This window comes from Trichosurus vulpecula, chromosome 7, assembly GCF_011100635.1.
Source record: "Trichosurus vulpecula isolate mTriVul1 chromosome 7, mTriVul1.pri, whole genome shotgun sequence".
Taxonomy (NCBI): domain Eukaryota; kingdom Metazoa; phylum Chordata; class Mammalia; order Diprotodontia; family Phalangeridae; genus Trichosurus; species Trichosurus vulpecula.
Genome location: NC_050579.1, coordinates 241,649,838 through 241,663,814, shown reverse-complemented (window position 1 = coordinate 241,663,814; position 13,977 = coordinate 241,649,838). Strand labels below are relative to the sequence as shown.

The window sequence follows — 13,977 nt, the reverse complement described above, 5'->3', positions numbered from 1 at the left end:
CATTGGGCCATCATGTGTAGGTTCCATCAATATATTTCAGACCCCAAAGTGATCTGTGGCCAAATCAGTTTGGGAAATACAACTCCAAAGGTCAGAGAAATCAATGGTCACTGGTTCCTTCTCCTTCTCCATTCATTCATTAAACAAATATTTTTCTAATGCCTGTTATTTGTAAAGCTTTCTACTGGACCTGAGGGCTGATGTAAAGTTAGATAAGTATTGGTGATTCAACCAGCAAATATTTATTAATTACCTACTATGTACTAAGCACAAAAGATACAAAGAAAGGCAAAAAAAAAAGGCAAAAACCAGGAAAACAACTTTCAAAAAGCTATGTGCATACAAAATATATATAGTATAAAATGGAAGTAATCTCAGAGGGAAGCTGCTAACCTGGAGGGGTCTGGGAAAACCTTCTTGCAGAAGGTGAGATTTGAGCTGAGCCTTGAAGGAAGATGGGAAAGCCAAGAGGTAGAGGTGAGGAGGAAGAGAATTCTTGGCACAGGGGATCTGCAAGGGGGTCGCTGGATTTTAGAGGATGTGGTGGAAAGCAAAGTATAAGAAGGCTAAAAAGGTTAAAAGGGGCCTGGTTATAAAAGGCTTTAAATGCCCAAAACGATTTTATATTTGATCCTGGAGGTAATAGGGAGCCATTAGAGTTTATTGAGGGGGGAGTGGGGTTGGGAGAAAGTGGTGGTTCATATGAACTTTAGGAAAATCACTTTGGCAGGTAAGTGGAAGTAGATCGGAGCAGGGATATACTTAAGGCAGGGAGACCAAATAGAAAGCTTTTGAAATAACCCAGGCTTGAGGTAATGAGGGCCTATACCAAGCTTGCAACTGTGTGAGTGGAGAGTCGTCTTCTCAATAGAAACAGAATACTTGGGAATTGGGGAAGGGTTTGGGTATTTTTTTGGGGGGGTGGGGCAGGGAATAAGATAATGATTTCTGTTTTAGACATGCTGGGTTTGAGATGTCTATAGGCTATCCAGCTCAACATGTCCCAAAGGCAGTTGGGGATGCAAGATCAGAGCTCAGAAGAGAAATTAAGAGTAGATGTATAGATCTGGCAATCATCTGCTGAAAGATAATTGAATCCTTGGGAGCTGATGAGATCACCAAGAGAGATAGTATGGAGGGAGAAGAGGGCCCAAGATAGGCCCCTGGGGGATATTCATAGTTAGTAGATGTGACCTGGATGAAGCACCAGCAAAGGAGACTTAGAAGTAGTGATCAGATAGATAGGAGGGAAACCAGGAAAGACCAGTGTCACAAAAACCTAGCTAGGAGAGAGTGTCCCTCTCTGAGGAGTCTCAGTGTGAGCTAAGTGAGTGCATGGAGGCCACAATCCCTGGGACACATTTGATAGCCCCCTAGAGTCACCCCAAGTATTCTCAAGAAGCCAGACCACAGAGCAGAATGTCCAGGGGTCCAAGCCACTGCCAACAGGGAAGGAAAGGCAGGATTTCCCCAAATTACCTCTCTCTCAGATGGAGGTCCTCTTTCCTCTGGGGCAAATCTGCCTCTGAAGAGGGTACCACTGATAGGGAGGAGTGGACATTACACTAATAAGGAAGGCATTGGGAGTCATGAAAAGAGCTCTCTCTGAGACTGGCCAATGCTGTGATCAGTAGCAGCTTTGGAGGACTGACTCTCCAAAGGGAAGTCATACATTTTCAGATATGGCTAGCATGTTGAATTGTTTTGCCTAACTGTGCTTATTTATTATAATAGAGGATTCTGTGGGGGAGGGGGGAGCATTCATTAGGAAGTGAAAGTGATTTTTTTTTAAATAGCATCGATCAAATTTTTTCAAAGGAAGAGTGCTGGGCTAGGAGGCAGGAGACCCAGGTTCTGACTCCATGACGTTGTCATTTGCCTTTTTACTGGACCTCAGTTTCTCTACCAGTAAAATGGAGAATCCTCTCCAAACCTTCCTTGTGGTAGGAAGGAAAGGCCTCTGTGAATGAAAGAGAAGGGGATTATGACCAGGATTCTAGGAGGAGGTGGAGCATCATGATCAGGAGTACTTCCTGTGAGGGAGACTCGATGGACCCTTAACCTTAAGCAATGAGTAGCCCATTGGTGGAGTGTGTTGGTTATACCAAAGCAGTAGAGGAGAGAGTAGCCTTGGGCAAAGAGATGAAGAAAGGGAAAGGGATTTGGTGGCTGGTAACTGAGGGGCAGAAGGCATTCCTTCTAGGGTGATGGGCATGCCTGGAGCTTAGGTCTAATTTTCCCTGATCAAACCATCCAGGAGAAGGTGTCCAGGAAACAGGGGAGGGAGTAGTGGCAGATGAGGAGGTACTAGAGTCCATGTCAGTCCAGAGATCAAGTTAGTCAGTCAACATTTGTTAAGTGCCTACCGTGTGCCAGGCCCTGTACTAATTGCTAGGAATGCAAAGAAAAGCAAAAGACAGTCCCTATTTTCAAGAAACTCAGTCTAATGGAGGAGACAGCATGCAGTCAACTATGTACAAACAAGCTAGATTCAAGATAAACTAGAGGTACTTAACAGAAGGAAGGTACAAAATTAAAGAGGATTTGGAAAGACTTATTGGAGGAGGTGGGATTTTAGCTAGGAAGCCAGGGAAGCCAGGAGGAAGAGATGAGGAGGGAGAGAATTCCAGGCATGTGACTTGCTTGGAGATCCAGCAAAGGAGACGGAGAAAGAGTAGTCAGATAGGTAGGAGGAGAACCAGGAGAGAGTAGTGTCACAGAAACCTAGGGAGAAGAAAGGCAACCAGATTACTGAGGTACTGGAATGCTGCAAAAGCAAGGACCAAAGGACCAGAAACTAGGAGAAGAGGGACCAGAACCTGTGTCTGAGACCTGGGTTCTAGTCCTCTCTCTGCCACTAACTCACTATATGACCCTGGACAAGTCATTTATACTCTCTGTGCCTCAATTTCCTGAAGTGTGAAATAATAAAGGGGTTAGTCTAGATCAGTGGTGTCTAGAAGGGGTCCCTGGGCAGCATGTTGACTTAGAAAACTACAAACTAATATCATTTATGTCGTACTTTTGTTTATTTTGTCAAACATTTCCCAATTCCATTTTAATCAACCCACTTAGGAGTTTTCTTGGCTACTTGCAGAAGACTAGCAGGAAGTGTGACACCTGTGGTTTGGATGACCTTTTAGGTCTCTTGCAACTCCAATATTTTAGGATTCTTTGAGTCTCTTGGTCCCCTTAGCTAAGATTCTCGGAATCAGTACCTATACCTCCCCAGTCTGGGACCTCTATCCCAATGCAAATCCTCTTTCTTGTGTTTTCTGGTGCCAAGCTCTCAGGAACAGGGGCTCAGTCGATTTCTCTACTGTTGGTATTGGCAGTTAAGAGCAAAGGTTATGATTTGGGGAGGGGACTCCCCTTTCTCTCAGGTAGAGGTCATCTAATTTATCCTTATCTCCTTTTGTCCTTTGAGATATGTGCCTTGATTAACCCACTTTACAGTTGAGAAATTGAGTCAGACAGAGCTTAATGGATCTGCCCAAGGCCCCACAGCTAGATTGAGGCCAGATTTGAACTCATCTCCCTGTCTCCAGGACTCCAGTTCCCTCGAGTTTGGAGAGAGCACATTTCTCAGCCTTGGTTTCTGGGGCTCAGTGGCCCTAGAGGGTTCTGAATCCTCAAGGACCCTTTTGACAATAACAGCTTACCTCTTTCTAGCCTTTTGAGTTTACAAAGCACTTGCCCACAGCCCTGTGAGACAGATAATGTAAGTATTATTATCCCCGCTTGACAGAAGAGGAAACTGAGTCCCAGAGAAGGAAAATGACTTATCCAAGGTCACCCATTCAGACCTAAATCTCTGGACTCTAAGCCCACTAGACCTTTTGACTATAGCACACTAACTCAAGTACTCCTCCCCCTCAATAGTTTTATGCATATGAAACAACAGGATCATAATATCATAGATTTAGAGCTGGAAGGGCCCTTAGAGGCCATCTAGTCCAATTCCATCATTTCACAGATGAGGAAACGGAGGCACAGAGAGGTTGAGTGGCTGGATCAGGGTCACAGAGCTATTGTGCTGGAGTCAGGATCTGAAATCAAGTCTTCCTAGCTCCAAGGCCAGCATTCTATCTGCTACATCATGAAATCACTCATTTGAGGCCTTCCTTCAAAGCTTCCTCATGGCAGGGAGGTGACTCTGGGTTTTCAAAGACTAAGCCAGCACACTGAGTGTGCTCTGGGAGGGCTTGCCAAGCGGGAGAGGCTTGCAAGTACAGCAGCAGAGACCCATCTGTGCCTAGCTAAGCCTGGAGAGCCTCATCCTCAGAAGTCACTGGCTGGTGACTTTTCTTCTACCACAGTAGCTCATGAAGGCCATCTGATAAGGGCTGTGAGCTGCATGGACGAAGCGACCAGCCCTCCTTCCCTGAGGTGGTCCCAGACCTTTGAAGTGCTGGGTATTCAAGGGTTAATCATACTAATAGATGTTGTTGTCCTGTTCTGTCCAGTCTTGTCCAACATTTTGTGACCCCATTTGGGGTTTTCTTGGCAAAGGTATTAGAGTAGTTTGCCTTTTCCTTCTCCAGCTCATTTTACAGATGAGGAAACTGAGGCAAACAGAGTTAAGTGACTTGCCCAGGGTCACATAACTAATAAGTGTCAGAAGCTGGATTTGGACTCTGATCTTTCTGTCTCCAGGCTTGGCTCTCTATCCACTATGCTACCTAGTAAAGTCTAGTGGAGAGTTGGAGGAGATGAGTTCAAATCCTGCCTCTGATGCTTACTACCTATGTGAATTTGGATAAGTCACTTCACTTGTCTGGGTCTGTTTCCTCTCCTGTAAAATAAGGCCTAAATGGCCTTTGAAGTCCCTTCCAGTTATGTCTATTCTGTGACCTCGAAGGTCCCTTTCAACTCTAAATCTTTGATCACCAAATTATTAACAAACATTTGTTGAACACCTGCTATGTGCCAGGCTCCAGGCATAAGAAGGCAGAAATGACTCCAGTCTTGCCCTTAGGGAAATTCTCTTCCTATAAGGGAAGACAACATGTACGTATATGGGACGTTCCAAAAGCCTTGGTGCATTTTTAAAGATTTTAGTATCTACCAAGCTATTAAGGCTTAAAACTGCACCAAGACTTTTGGGAAACGCTGAATAAGTACATCTAAGATAGAGAATAAGTAATTTTGGGTCGGAAGCCACTGGCAGCTGGGGTGGGGGTGGGGAACATCAGGAAAAGATTCCTGGAGCTGAGCCAGCTCTGAAGGCTCCTAGTCATCCAGTCTGCACTTTAAGATCTGCAGTCGTGAGGGAGGCTGCATCAAATAGTGGAGAGGGGACTGGCCTTGGGGTCGGAAGATCTGAGTTCAAGGACTGACCAGACTGCTGACCGTCACTTCCCTTCTCCAGAACTCAGTTTCCTCATCCGTTAACTGAAGGGGTTGGACGATTGGCAGGGGGGAGCAATCTCTAAGATCCCCCTTCAGCTCCGCCAGCTATGCGTCCTTCAGCAAGTGACTCAGCCTCATTGAGACTCAGTTTCTCCAACTGCAAAATAGGAGTCATCTTACCTACCCCACCTCACAAGGGTGGCTGCGAAGAAATTGCATTGGAAAGTGCTATATAAATACAACCCATTATTATCATCATCTTTCAAAGTGACCCATTTCACTTTTGGATAGCTTTAATTAGGAAGTCTTTCCCTATATCCAACCAAAATCTTCTTCCCTGCAACATTCCCCCTTTGCTGATAAAGTGGCCTCTAGAGCCAACAAGAATGCACATACACCTGATAGATCTCCAGGTGGCTGAGGGCTACCATCAAGTCACTCTGTGGGGCTTCCCTTGTCCAGGCCAACTGTCTCCACCTCCTCCCTCACTCACCATGAATTTCCCTCTTGAGTTATTGGGCAGAACCAGCCGTCCAGTAAATCAGCATTCACTCTAGTATCCAGATTCTCCCTTTGAACCCTAGACAGATGCTCCAGGATTAGGGATGCTAGTTAGGAGGCAAAGAGAGGAAGAAGGAAAGGAGGGAGAAAGGGGGGGAAGGAGGGAACGTGAGAGAGACTGGTCTCATCAATCAGCAAGCATTTATTAAGCACCTTTTGTTATTCAGTCATTTCAGTCTTATCCAACTCTTCCTGACCTTATTCAGGGTTTTCTTGGCAGAAATACTGGAGTGTTTTGCTATTTCCTTCTCCAGCTCATTTTACAGATGAGGAAACCGAGGCAAACAGGGTTAAATGACTTATGCAGGGTCACACAGTAAGTGTCTGAGGCCAGATATGAACTCAGAAGATGAGTCTTCCTGACTCCAGGCCTGGTGTTCTATCTACTTCACCACCTAGCGGCCCTAATTAAGCACCTACTGTGTGCCAATCTGTCCGTCTTCTTCCTGGAGGCTGGTGTCTGACACATGGTAATGATAAAAGCTAACCATGATGTAGCCTTTAAAGGTTTTCAAAGCACTTTACGTTTATTGTCCCGTTTGAGCCTCACCGCAGCCCTGGGAAGAAGGTGCCATTATGATCTTCATTTTACAGGTTAGGCACCTAAGCACCATGTACATGGTTTAGAGGGATCCCTCTGAGTGCGGGGGGAGGGAGGCAGTGTCAAAGTGGCCCAAAGGAGACGCAGATGATTCTGTTTCTCCACTGGCCATTCGGGTTAAGTGGAGGCAGGTCATGGGAGCCTACTGCTGGGAGACTGGGTTGGTGGAGGAATGGGGGAATCCCGTAACTCATCCGGTGCTCCCTGAATCCGATTGCAGGTGTTCTCGCTGTCATCACCTCTTGAGGTGAATGGCCTCCCTAGGGCTGTGCCCCTGAGCCTGCCCTACCAGGACTTCAAGAAAGACCTGTCTGATTACAGGGAGCGGGCCCGCCTCCTGCATAGGGTCCGAACGGTGGACTTCTCCCATGTTGTCCTCAGCGTCCCTTGTCAGTCCGTGCCAGCTCCCATCCAGCAAGAGGTCAACGGGAAGGGCCAGGAAGAGGAGAATGAGGAAGAGGAAGAAGAAGAGGAGGAGGAAGAAGAAGAGGAAGAGGAGGAAGAGGAAGAGGAGGAAGAGGAAGAAGAGGAGGAGGAAGAGGAGGAGGAAGAGGAAGCAGCCTTGGGGCAGGTGCTGGGGCTGAGAAGTGACTCCAGCAGTGAAGCGAGCGAGAAGAGTACAGACAGAAGCCAAGAGGGAGCCCCATCCACGTTACTCGCTGATGACCAGAAGGAATCCAAGGGCAGGGCATCCATGGCTGATGGGGACCTGGAGCCAGAGGAGGGCTCCAAGACACTGGTGCTCTTCTCCCCAGGTGACATGAAGAAGTCACCTGTCATCACGGACCTGGCTCCCGATCCTGACTTAGGCACCTTGGCTGCCCTGACCCCACAGAATGAGCGGCCCCACCCCACAGGGAGCCAACTGGATGTGTCTGAGCCAGGGACACTGTCCTCTGTCCTCAAGTCTGAACAGAAGCCCCCTGGGGCTGGTACTGGGGTGGGGCCAGCTGCAGGACCAGGGGGAGTTGTGGCGGCTGCCTCCTCACCCTTCACCAAAGTCGAGAGGACCTTTGTGCACATTGCTGAGAAAACCCACCTCAATGTTATGTCTTCCGGTGGGCAGCCCCTTCGGCCTGAGGAAGTCACCCTTGGCAATGGAGGGCTGGGCCCAGAGGCCATCCTGGAAAAGGGCGTTGTTGAGGAGAGGCCCCTTGTTCCCTTAGAGAATGGCAGTATTCTGTCTGGGCTGGATGGAGCAGAGACAGAGAGTTGTGCACTCTCAGTACCACCTGGGGATGCACCCTCAGAAGTGGCTGGGGGCACTCTGCCCAATGGCCTTCTTGCCCCCACCAATGGGCAGCCCCCCACCATCCCACCTGAGCCTGGTCTATCTTCAGAGACTGGGGTCCCGGAGAAGACAGTCCCCGTGACCCTCCTTGGCTCCCGACCTCGGAGCCGTATCCCCATTCTTTTCTCTGAGGAGGACACAGGTTCTGAGCTGTCAGCCTCAGTCTCGGCCAAAGAACGGTGGTGTAAGCGGACACGGCAGCCTGACCTCGCCCGCCTGGTGATGGAGAAGAGGCAGGGCCGCCTCCTGTTGAGGCTTGCCTCTGGAGCCTCATCCTCAGCTTCATCCAGTGAGGAACGGCGTCGGGCCTCGGAGACGCTGTCTGGCACGGGATCTGAGGAGGATACCCATGACTCCGATGACTCGGCCCCCAGGAAAGTGGAACGGGCTGTGGGCACAAGGAGCCGAATCCCTCGCCCAGTCAGTGTGAGGACACCCACCCCGGTACAGCTCAAAAGCGGGGGGAGTCCCCAGAGGACACAACACCCCAGTGCCCCCAGCAGCATGGTCCCATCACCAGACACAGCCATCACCAGCAGGTGAGACACTTTGAGATAACAGACATTTCAAAGGCAGGTAAATAGGACTATGTCCCGTCCCTCCCTCCCACTGGTGCAATACCAACAGGTGTGGTGCTATGTGAAGGATCTGACCTTAATCTTTAGGTCTCATTAAATCTTTCCAGGAGCCCAACTCTCTTTCAGAACCTGCCCAAGCAGCCTTTCCCATTTGTTTCAGTATTTTCACCTTTATTCTAAATCTTCACTGATCGCTGAGCCCCTGCAGTTTCCTGGGCCCTGAGCCTGACTTCAGAGTACAAAAATTTGCTGCCTTCAATCCTTAATCACCCTTCCTCCTCCTTCTGCCACTGACTCATAATTAGATATTGGAATCCAGCACCCACTTCTTCTTTACCTTCTAACCCCTGGCCTCCACACACTCCGTACCAAAGAGTATATTTTCCAGGGTTTAGTTACAAGGAAGAAAATCAATACACAAATTCAGAGATAAAACTACCAAGTAAGATAATTAGAAGTTCAACTGGGTAGTATTCAACTTCTAAGTGGTTCTACGTGGCTGTAGTTTCCTGAGAACTAACTTTACCTATGAGTCTCTCTCTAGGCCTGGGCACCCTGGTCCCTTGTGGGCCCTCCAAAAGAATGGTTTCTCTGGCCCCAAAACTCCTTGTCACCCTCAAGCCAATTTGGGATTCACCTACCTGGGAGCTCTGAAACTGTCCCATTAGTCTATCCTAGGATGCCAGGTCACGATCAGGAAACATTGGGGAGATGGGGGGAAGGAGAGGAGGCCTTTGGCATTTGACGCATATTATTTCCTCTGGAATCATGAGGTAGATATCTACCTTCCCTCCAATCAAGGGAAAGACAAGGAAGTAAAAAAAGTAAAACATCGCCTAAAAAACCCAGCACTAACCAAATTAATCAACCAGCATTTATTAGGCACCTACTAAATCCCAAGGGGCTGGGGCTACAAAGACCATTGTCCTCCAGGAGCTTGTGTCCTATGGGAGAGACAACGTGTACTGAGACTAGTCTTGAAGTAAACCGAGATGAGCCCATCCATCTCCTTGGAGGGATCCATCCATCCACCATGAGGATTCAGGGCGCATTGACAGAATGCCCCCCCCCCCCAGGAGACCAGGCCTTGGGGAAGCGTCCAGTGACTTTAGGCCACTACCGAGCTCTCCCCAAATGGAAAAAGAGCAGATTCCTGCCAAATTACCTGGGGCACACATCCCATTATATTGTTCCCTCCATTACCCTGATGCCCTCCCAAATAATGCCCCATTAGGTGCCTCTAATGGTGAGTGCCCTTACCTGGTTGTATTATTAGCTTCTAAGTGCAGCATATTCCAGATGGCCCAGAAGAGAAGAGCAGAGAAGAGAGGCAAGAAGGAACTCAGATTAGAATTTTCATGTTTCCATTGTCCAAATACTAGAATCCTTGGGTTTCAAGGAAGCAGGAGTGTACTAGAAAAAGCATAGAAGTAGAAGCTCTAATATTTCACTCTCAGAAAAGAAAGGGTTAGACTAGATTAGGCTTGGGGAACCTGTGGCCTCGAAGCTGCAGATTCCCCACCCCTGGACCAGCTGGTGTCTAAGGTACTTTCCAATGCAAAAGTTTGAGGCTTCTATGTGAAATTCTACCTCCTTGCTGCTCCTGGCAAATTCTGAATATGCTTTCTTACATTCTTTCCTCTTCTTCCCTCTCTCCCTTAACAGGCTCCAGCTACAGAGATCCCCTGGGCCTCCAGCCACTGCTGACCTCCGCGCCAAACAACCTCCTGCCCACTCAAGCCCTGGCTCTGCCCCGAACCGTGCCAGTCCCCGCCGCCCCAGCCATGTCCCTCCCTCCCGTGGCCCCGTCCTCCCTTCCGCCAGACATCTCAGTGCTTCCCCAAGGAGCCAGTCTCTAACCCGGAGAGAGAGTCCCTCTCCCTCCCACCAGGCTAGGCCAGGTGGCACCCTACCACGGGGAGGCCCCCTGGCCAGGGCCCAGCCTCAGGCTCTGGGGCCTGGGCAGCCTGAAGGCCCCCCCTCACCGGGGGGCCCCAAGAAAGGACCAAGAGGGAAACTCCAGACTTTTAGCCCCGCAACCAAAGGCAGAGCAGGGGCCTCAGGGGCCTCAGAGGGCAAAACCGGGGCCAGATAATGATGCCTAGCTCTCAATCCAGTCCGGCTGGGTACACCCCCAACCTTCACTCCCCACCCCCCCGCCACCTTGGCCGGTGACACTGGAGCAACTCCCCCAGCACAGCCTTACATGCCAGATATTTGAGCAACCCACCAACTCTACCAATTCCCTCCCAAACACCCACATGCAGGCACGCATCCATGCACACACACATACATTGTGTTGACGCCTCTTAGGTAAGCCCCTCCCCTTCAATAGGCCACCAGGAGCCCTTGCTGCCTGGGCAAAAGGGGGCACTTCAGAGGGGAAGATTCCTCCTCCTTCCCTGGTTGCCTTCTACCTTCCTTATGATCCTCTCTGCACTGGGGAAACCCTGAGGCTGGGCTGGGCTGAATTTCTTATTCCCTAAGGAATGAATGTCCTTGCTCAGATACCCCAGGCCCCTCTTTGCTGCCCTAGTTGCTATTGGGGGCTGGAGAGAAGCCTGCTGGCTGCGCTGGTCTTGGGACCACCCCCAGGAGGTTTGGGCCAGGACCTTGAGGCCCTAAAGGAGTCAGCCACACTGTAATTCCAGGTCCCCAGTTTTCTTCATAGACTCCAACATCCCTGAGGCCTCCCATTCATCCATACCTAGCCAGAGTTTTATTCTTCATCTCTTTGACCCTGGTGGGGCTCTGTTCATGCTCTGTGGATGACCTCCCCTTCTCTCTTTCCCTCTCCTACCCTCCTCCTTCCCTGGAAGGCTTCAAGTCCCAGCAGTGAGAATTCCTTTCTTCACAGGGGCTAGGCCCCACTGCCTCTTAAGATTCTGCACACCCTTTTTACCCCAGAAATGAGGGAGCCAGACCGGTGGGCTCCCCTACATGTCTAAGAGTGATTTGGGTTGGGAAGAGAGAGGGAAGGAGAGAAAGCAGGGTCCGGGGGTAGAGGGGTCAATCCAACCACTGCTCCACCACTGCATCAAGTGACCCTGATTCACTCTGGGTGATTCGCTCTGGATAATGTCCTCATCCTCCCTGGGCACAGTCCTACCCCCTCCTTGCCCCTCAAAGAATAAGGGTGCCTCATTAGGACCTGTACCACAGACAGAAGCCAAACCACACCCCAGGAGAACCCACCAGATTGTAACCTGGCTTTGTGGGTAAGTATTTCAAGATAGTGGGCTGGCATGGGCCTTTAAAAAATATTCAAACCCCTCCTGGGGTCACCTAGTCCAGGGCTCAGAACTTACCCCCACCCTGTTGTCTAACTTTAATCCCTTCCTCACCCCATACACAGTGCTGCTGACATGGCTGTACACAGCACATTTCATTACGATACATGTCACCCAGGAAATTTTTTTAAGGTGAATATTTATTGAATATACAATCATAAAAGGCATTTTTATTGGTCAGATAAGCTTTAAAAAAACCCTAAAACCTAATTTAATTTTTAAAAAGAATAATTAAACTTTACTTTAAAATATAAAATATAAACTAAAAATGAGGCAGAAAATATCCATTTTTTATATTAGGTTGGGCCCAGACACTAAAAACTTAATTTAATTTTCTAAAAAATTAACAATTAAACTTATTTTAAAATATAAACTTAAAAGGAGGGCAGAAAATACCAAGTTTTATGACATTAGGATATGCCTGGACACTAAAACTTAAATTAATTTTTAAAAATTTACAATTAAACTTTATTTTAAAATACAAAAAAATGAAGCAGAAAATGCCATTAAAAAAAACTTAGGGTGCGCCTAACAGTCTGCAGTTTCAGGCTATCTCTCTGTCTGCCTTCAGTGGCGAGGGAGAAGTGTTGCTCCTTATACTGTCTATATTGACTGGTCTTAGATTTGAAGACTACACAGTATAACATGTAATTATTAAAGTACCTACTAGGTGCAAGGCAGAGAGCTAGGAAGACCTGAGTTAACTCCATCCTCTGATACATCTGGCTGGGTGACCCTGGGCAAGTCAGTTTGTCCATCTTTCAGTGTTCCAGGAATCTTTCTAAGACTAGAGTTGCAGATGTGTGTTAGTAGCCGGAGTTCCTGACCTTGAGTTTCTGGTAGCAATGAAATCACAGATATAGACAATGTGTATGTATATGTATGCATATATATGCATATGTACGTGACTATATACACACCCCCATATATATGTGTGTGTATTGTGAGATACAGTCGTGGTGGGGTAGGGAGGTGAGTAGGGCTCTCTCGGCTGTCCAAATCATGCTCACACCTTTAACTTTTCAGGACTGATTGATGCTCTGAAGATGGGGTGAGAGGGAGGAATCTAGTCAGGCTCTGGGAAGATTTCGGTTAGTCATTCAACAAATACTTACTAAGTGCCTCCCTTGTGCCTAACACTGTTCTAAGTACTCTGGGGGATGCCAAGTAGCTCACTAATGCCCCTCTCCTCTCCTGTCCACAGGTCTGCAGAGAGGGCATACTCTACCCAACAGGCCTGCCCAGCCCCTCCTTGCCTGGCCTCTCCTAAGAGGGCCACCCTACCCTTCAGGCCTGGTGCTGTTTCCTCTGTCTCTGAACCCAGTAGTAGAGGCAGGAGTCACTGGACAGTAGGGTACACCCTCCCAGGCACTCTCCCCCACTTCTCTGAGGAAGCTGTCCATAGGAGAGAGAAGTCATGTAAGGAAGAAGGTTGGCAGGGGAAGAAGAAGGTTAATATTGGCCCTCCTTTCCTTAACCCCCCAGGACTAGCTCTCCTTTGAAGAGCCTTCTGTGAGTTTCCCTCCCTGAGCAGTCAGTCCCCAGGCCAGCCTGACTCTGGCCTGATCAGATCTTCTCACTTGCCCACTCACTTCTCACTCCTGGCTTCCTGCTCCCTCCCCCTTCTTCTCCAGGGGTAGTAATCCTTAATGCCAGGGGGGCACCCAGACACCATGAGGAGTGTTAATCCTGAATCCTCCCCAACCCCCAGCCCTGCTTCCAGGAGAGGGAACAGATAAGATAGTTGTTCCCCCAGAGCACTGAGACAGGTCTGGCCCATCTGGGGCTACCTCAACCTGTCCTAGCCCATGCATGGACTATCTCAGGGCAGGGGGAGCACAGGTAGCTGAGACTCCTGAAGTTACCAGGTAAAAAGAATGGAATGTCCTCTTCTCTCCTACCTTGGTCTTTTCCCATCCCCCCCCCTTATTTCCTACAATTTGCCTGTAGGATTATTTAGACAATCCACTGGGAGTTCCAGCTGCTGAGCCACCCCTGAATGGGGTGGGTTCTCTGGAGAAGAGAGGAGGCGGACTCCCTGCCAGGCCTGTACTCCAGAATCAAGAGTGGCAAAGGAGTGGGGCTGTCTAGGTTCCAGAAACCCCTTTCCCCTCTCCCCATCTGTATCCCAGCCAGGCCTTATGAGCTCTACTGGCCAGAGTCAAGATCGAGGCAGGCTGGTGGCATTGCATCTCATCTTCAAGAGAGAGAAACAGAAGATGTGGAGACCCCTGAAAGAAGGAATAGTGTGGGAGAGAGGGCAGACACAGGGCACAGGCTTCCCCTCCCTGATAGAACATTCTT

At 48.9% G+C, this 13,977-nt stretch overlaps 1 protein-coding gene across 1 annotated transcript in view; it reads left to right on the top strand.

Annotated features, from left to right (window-relative positions):
• TTBK1 (tau tubulin kinase 1) overlaps nt 1-10,644 on the top strand; it is a 65,926-nt gene extending 55,282 nt beyond the window's left edge. Inside the window, exons 14-15 of the mRNA XM_036769371.1 lie at nt 6,735-8,344; nt 10,049-10,644. Coding sequence (XP_036625266.1) covers nt 6,735-8,344; nt 10,049-10,478 — 2,040 coding nt within the window. The 3' untranslated portion in view covers nt 10,479-10,644. The remainder of the gene's footprint in view (nt 1-6,734; nt 8,345-10,048) is intronic.
• The last annotated feature ends 3,333 nt before the right edge of the window (nt 10,645-13,977 follow it).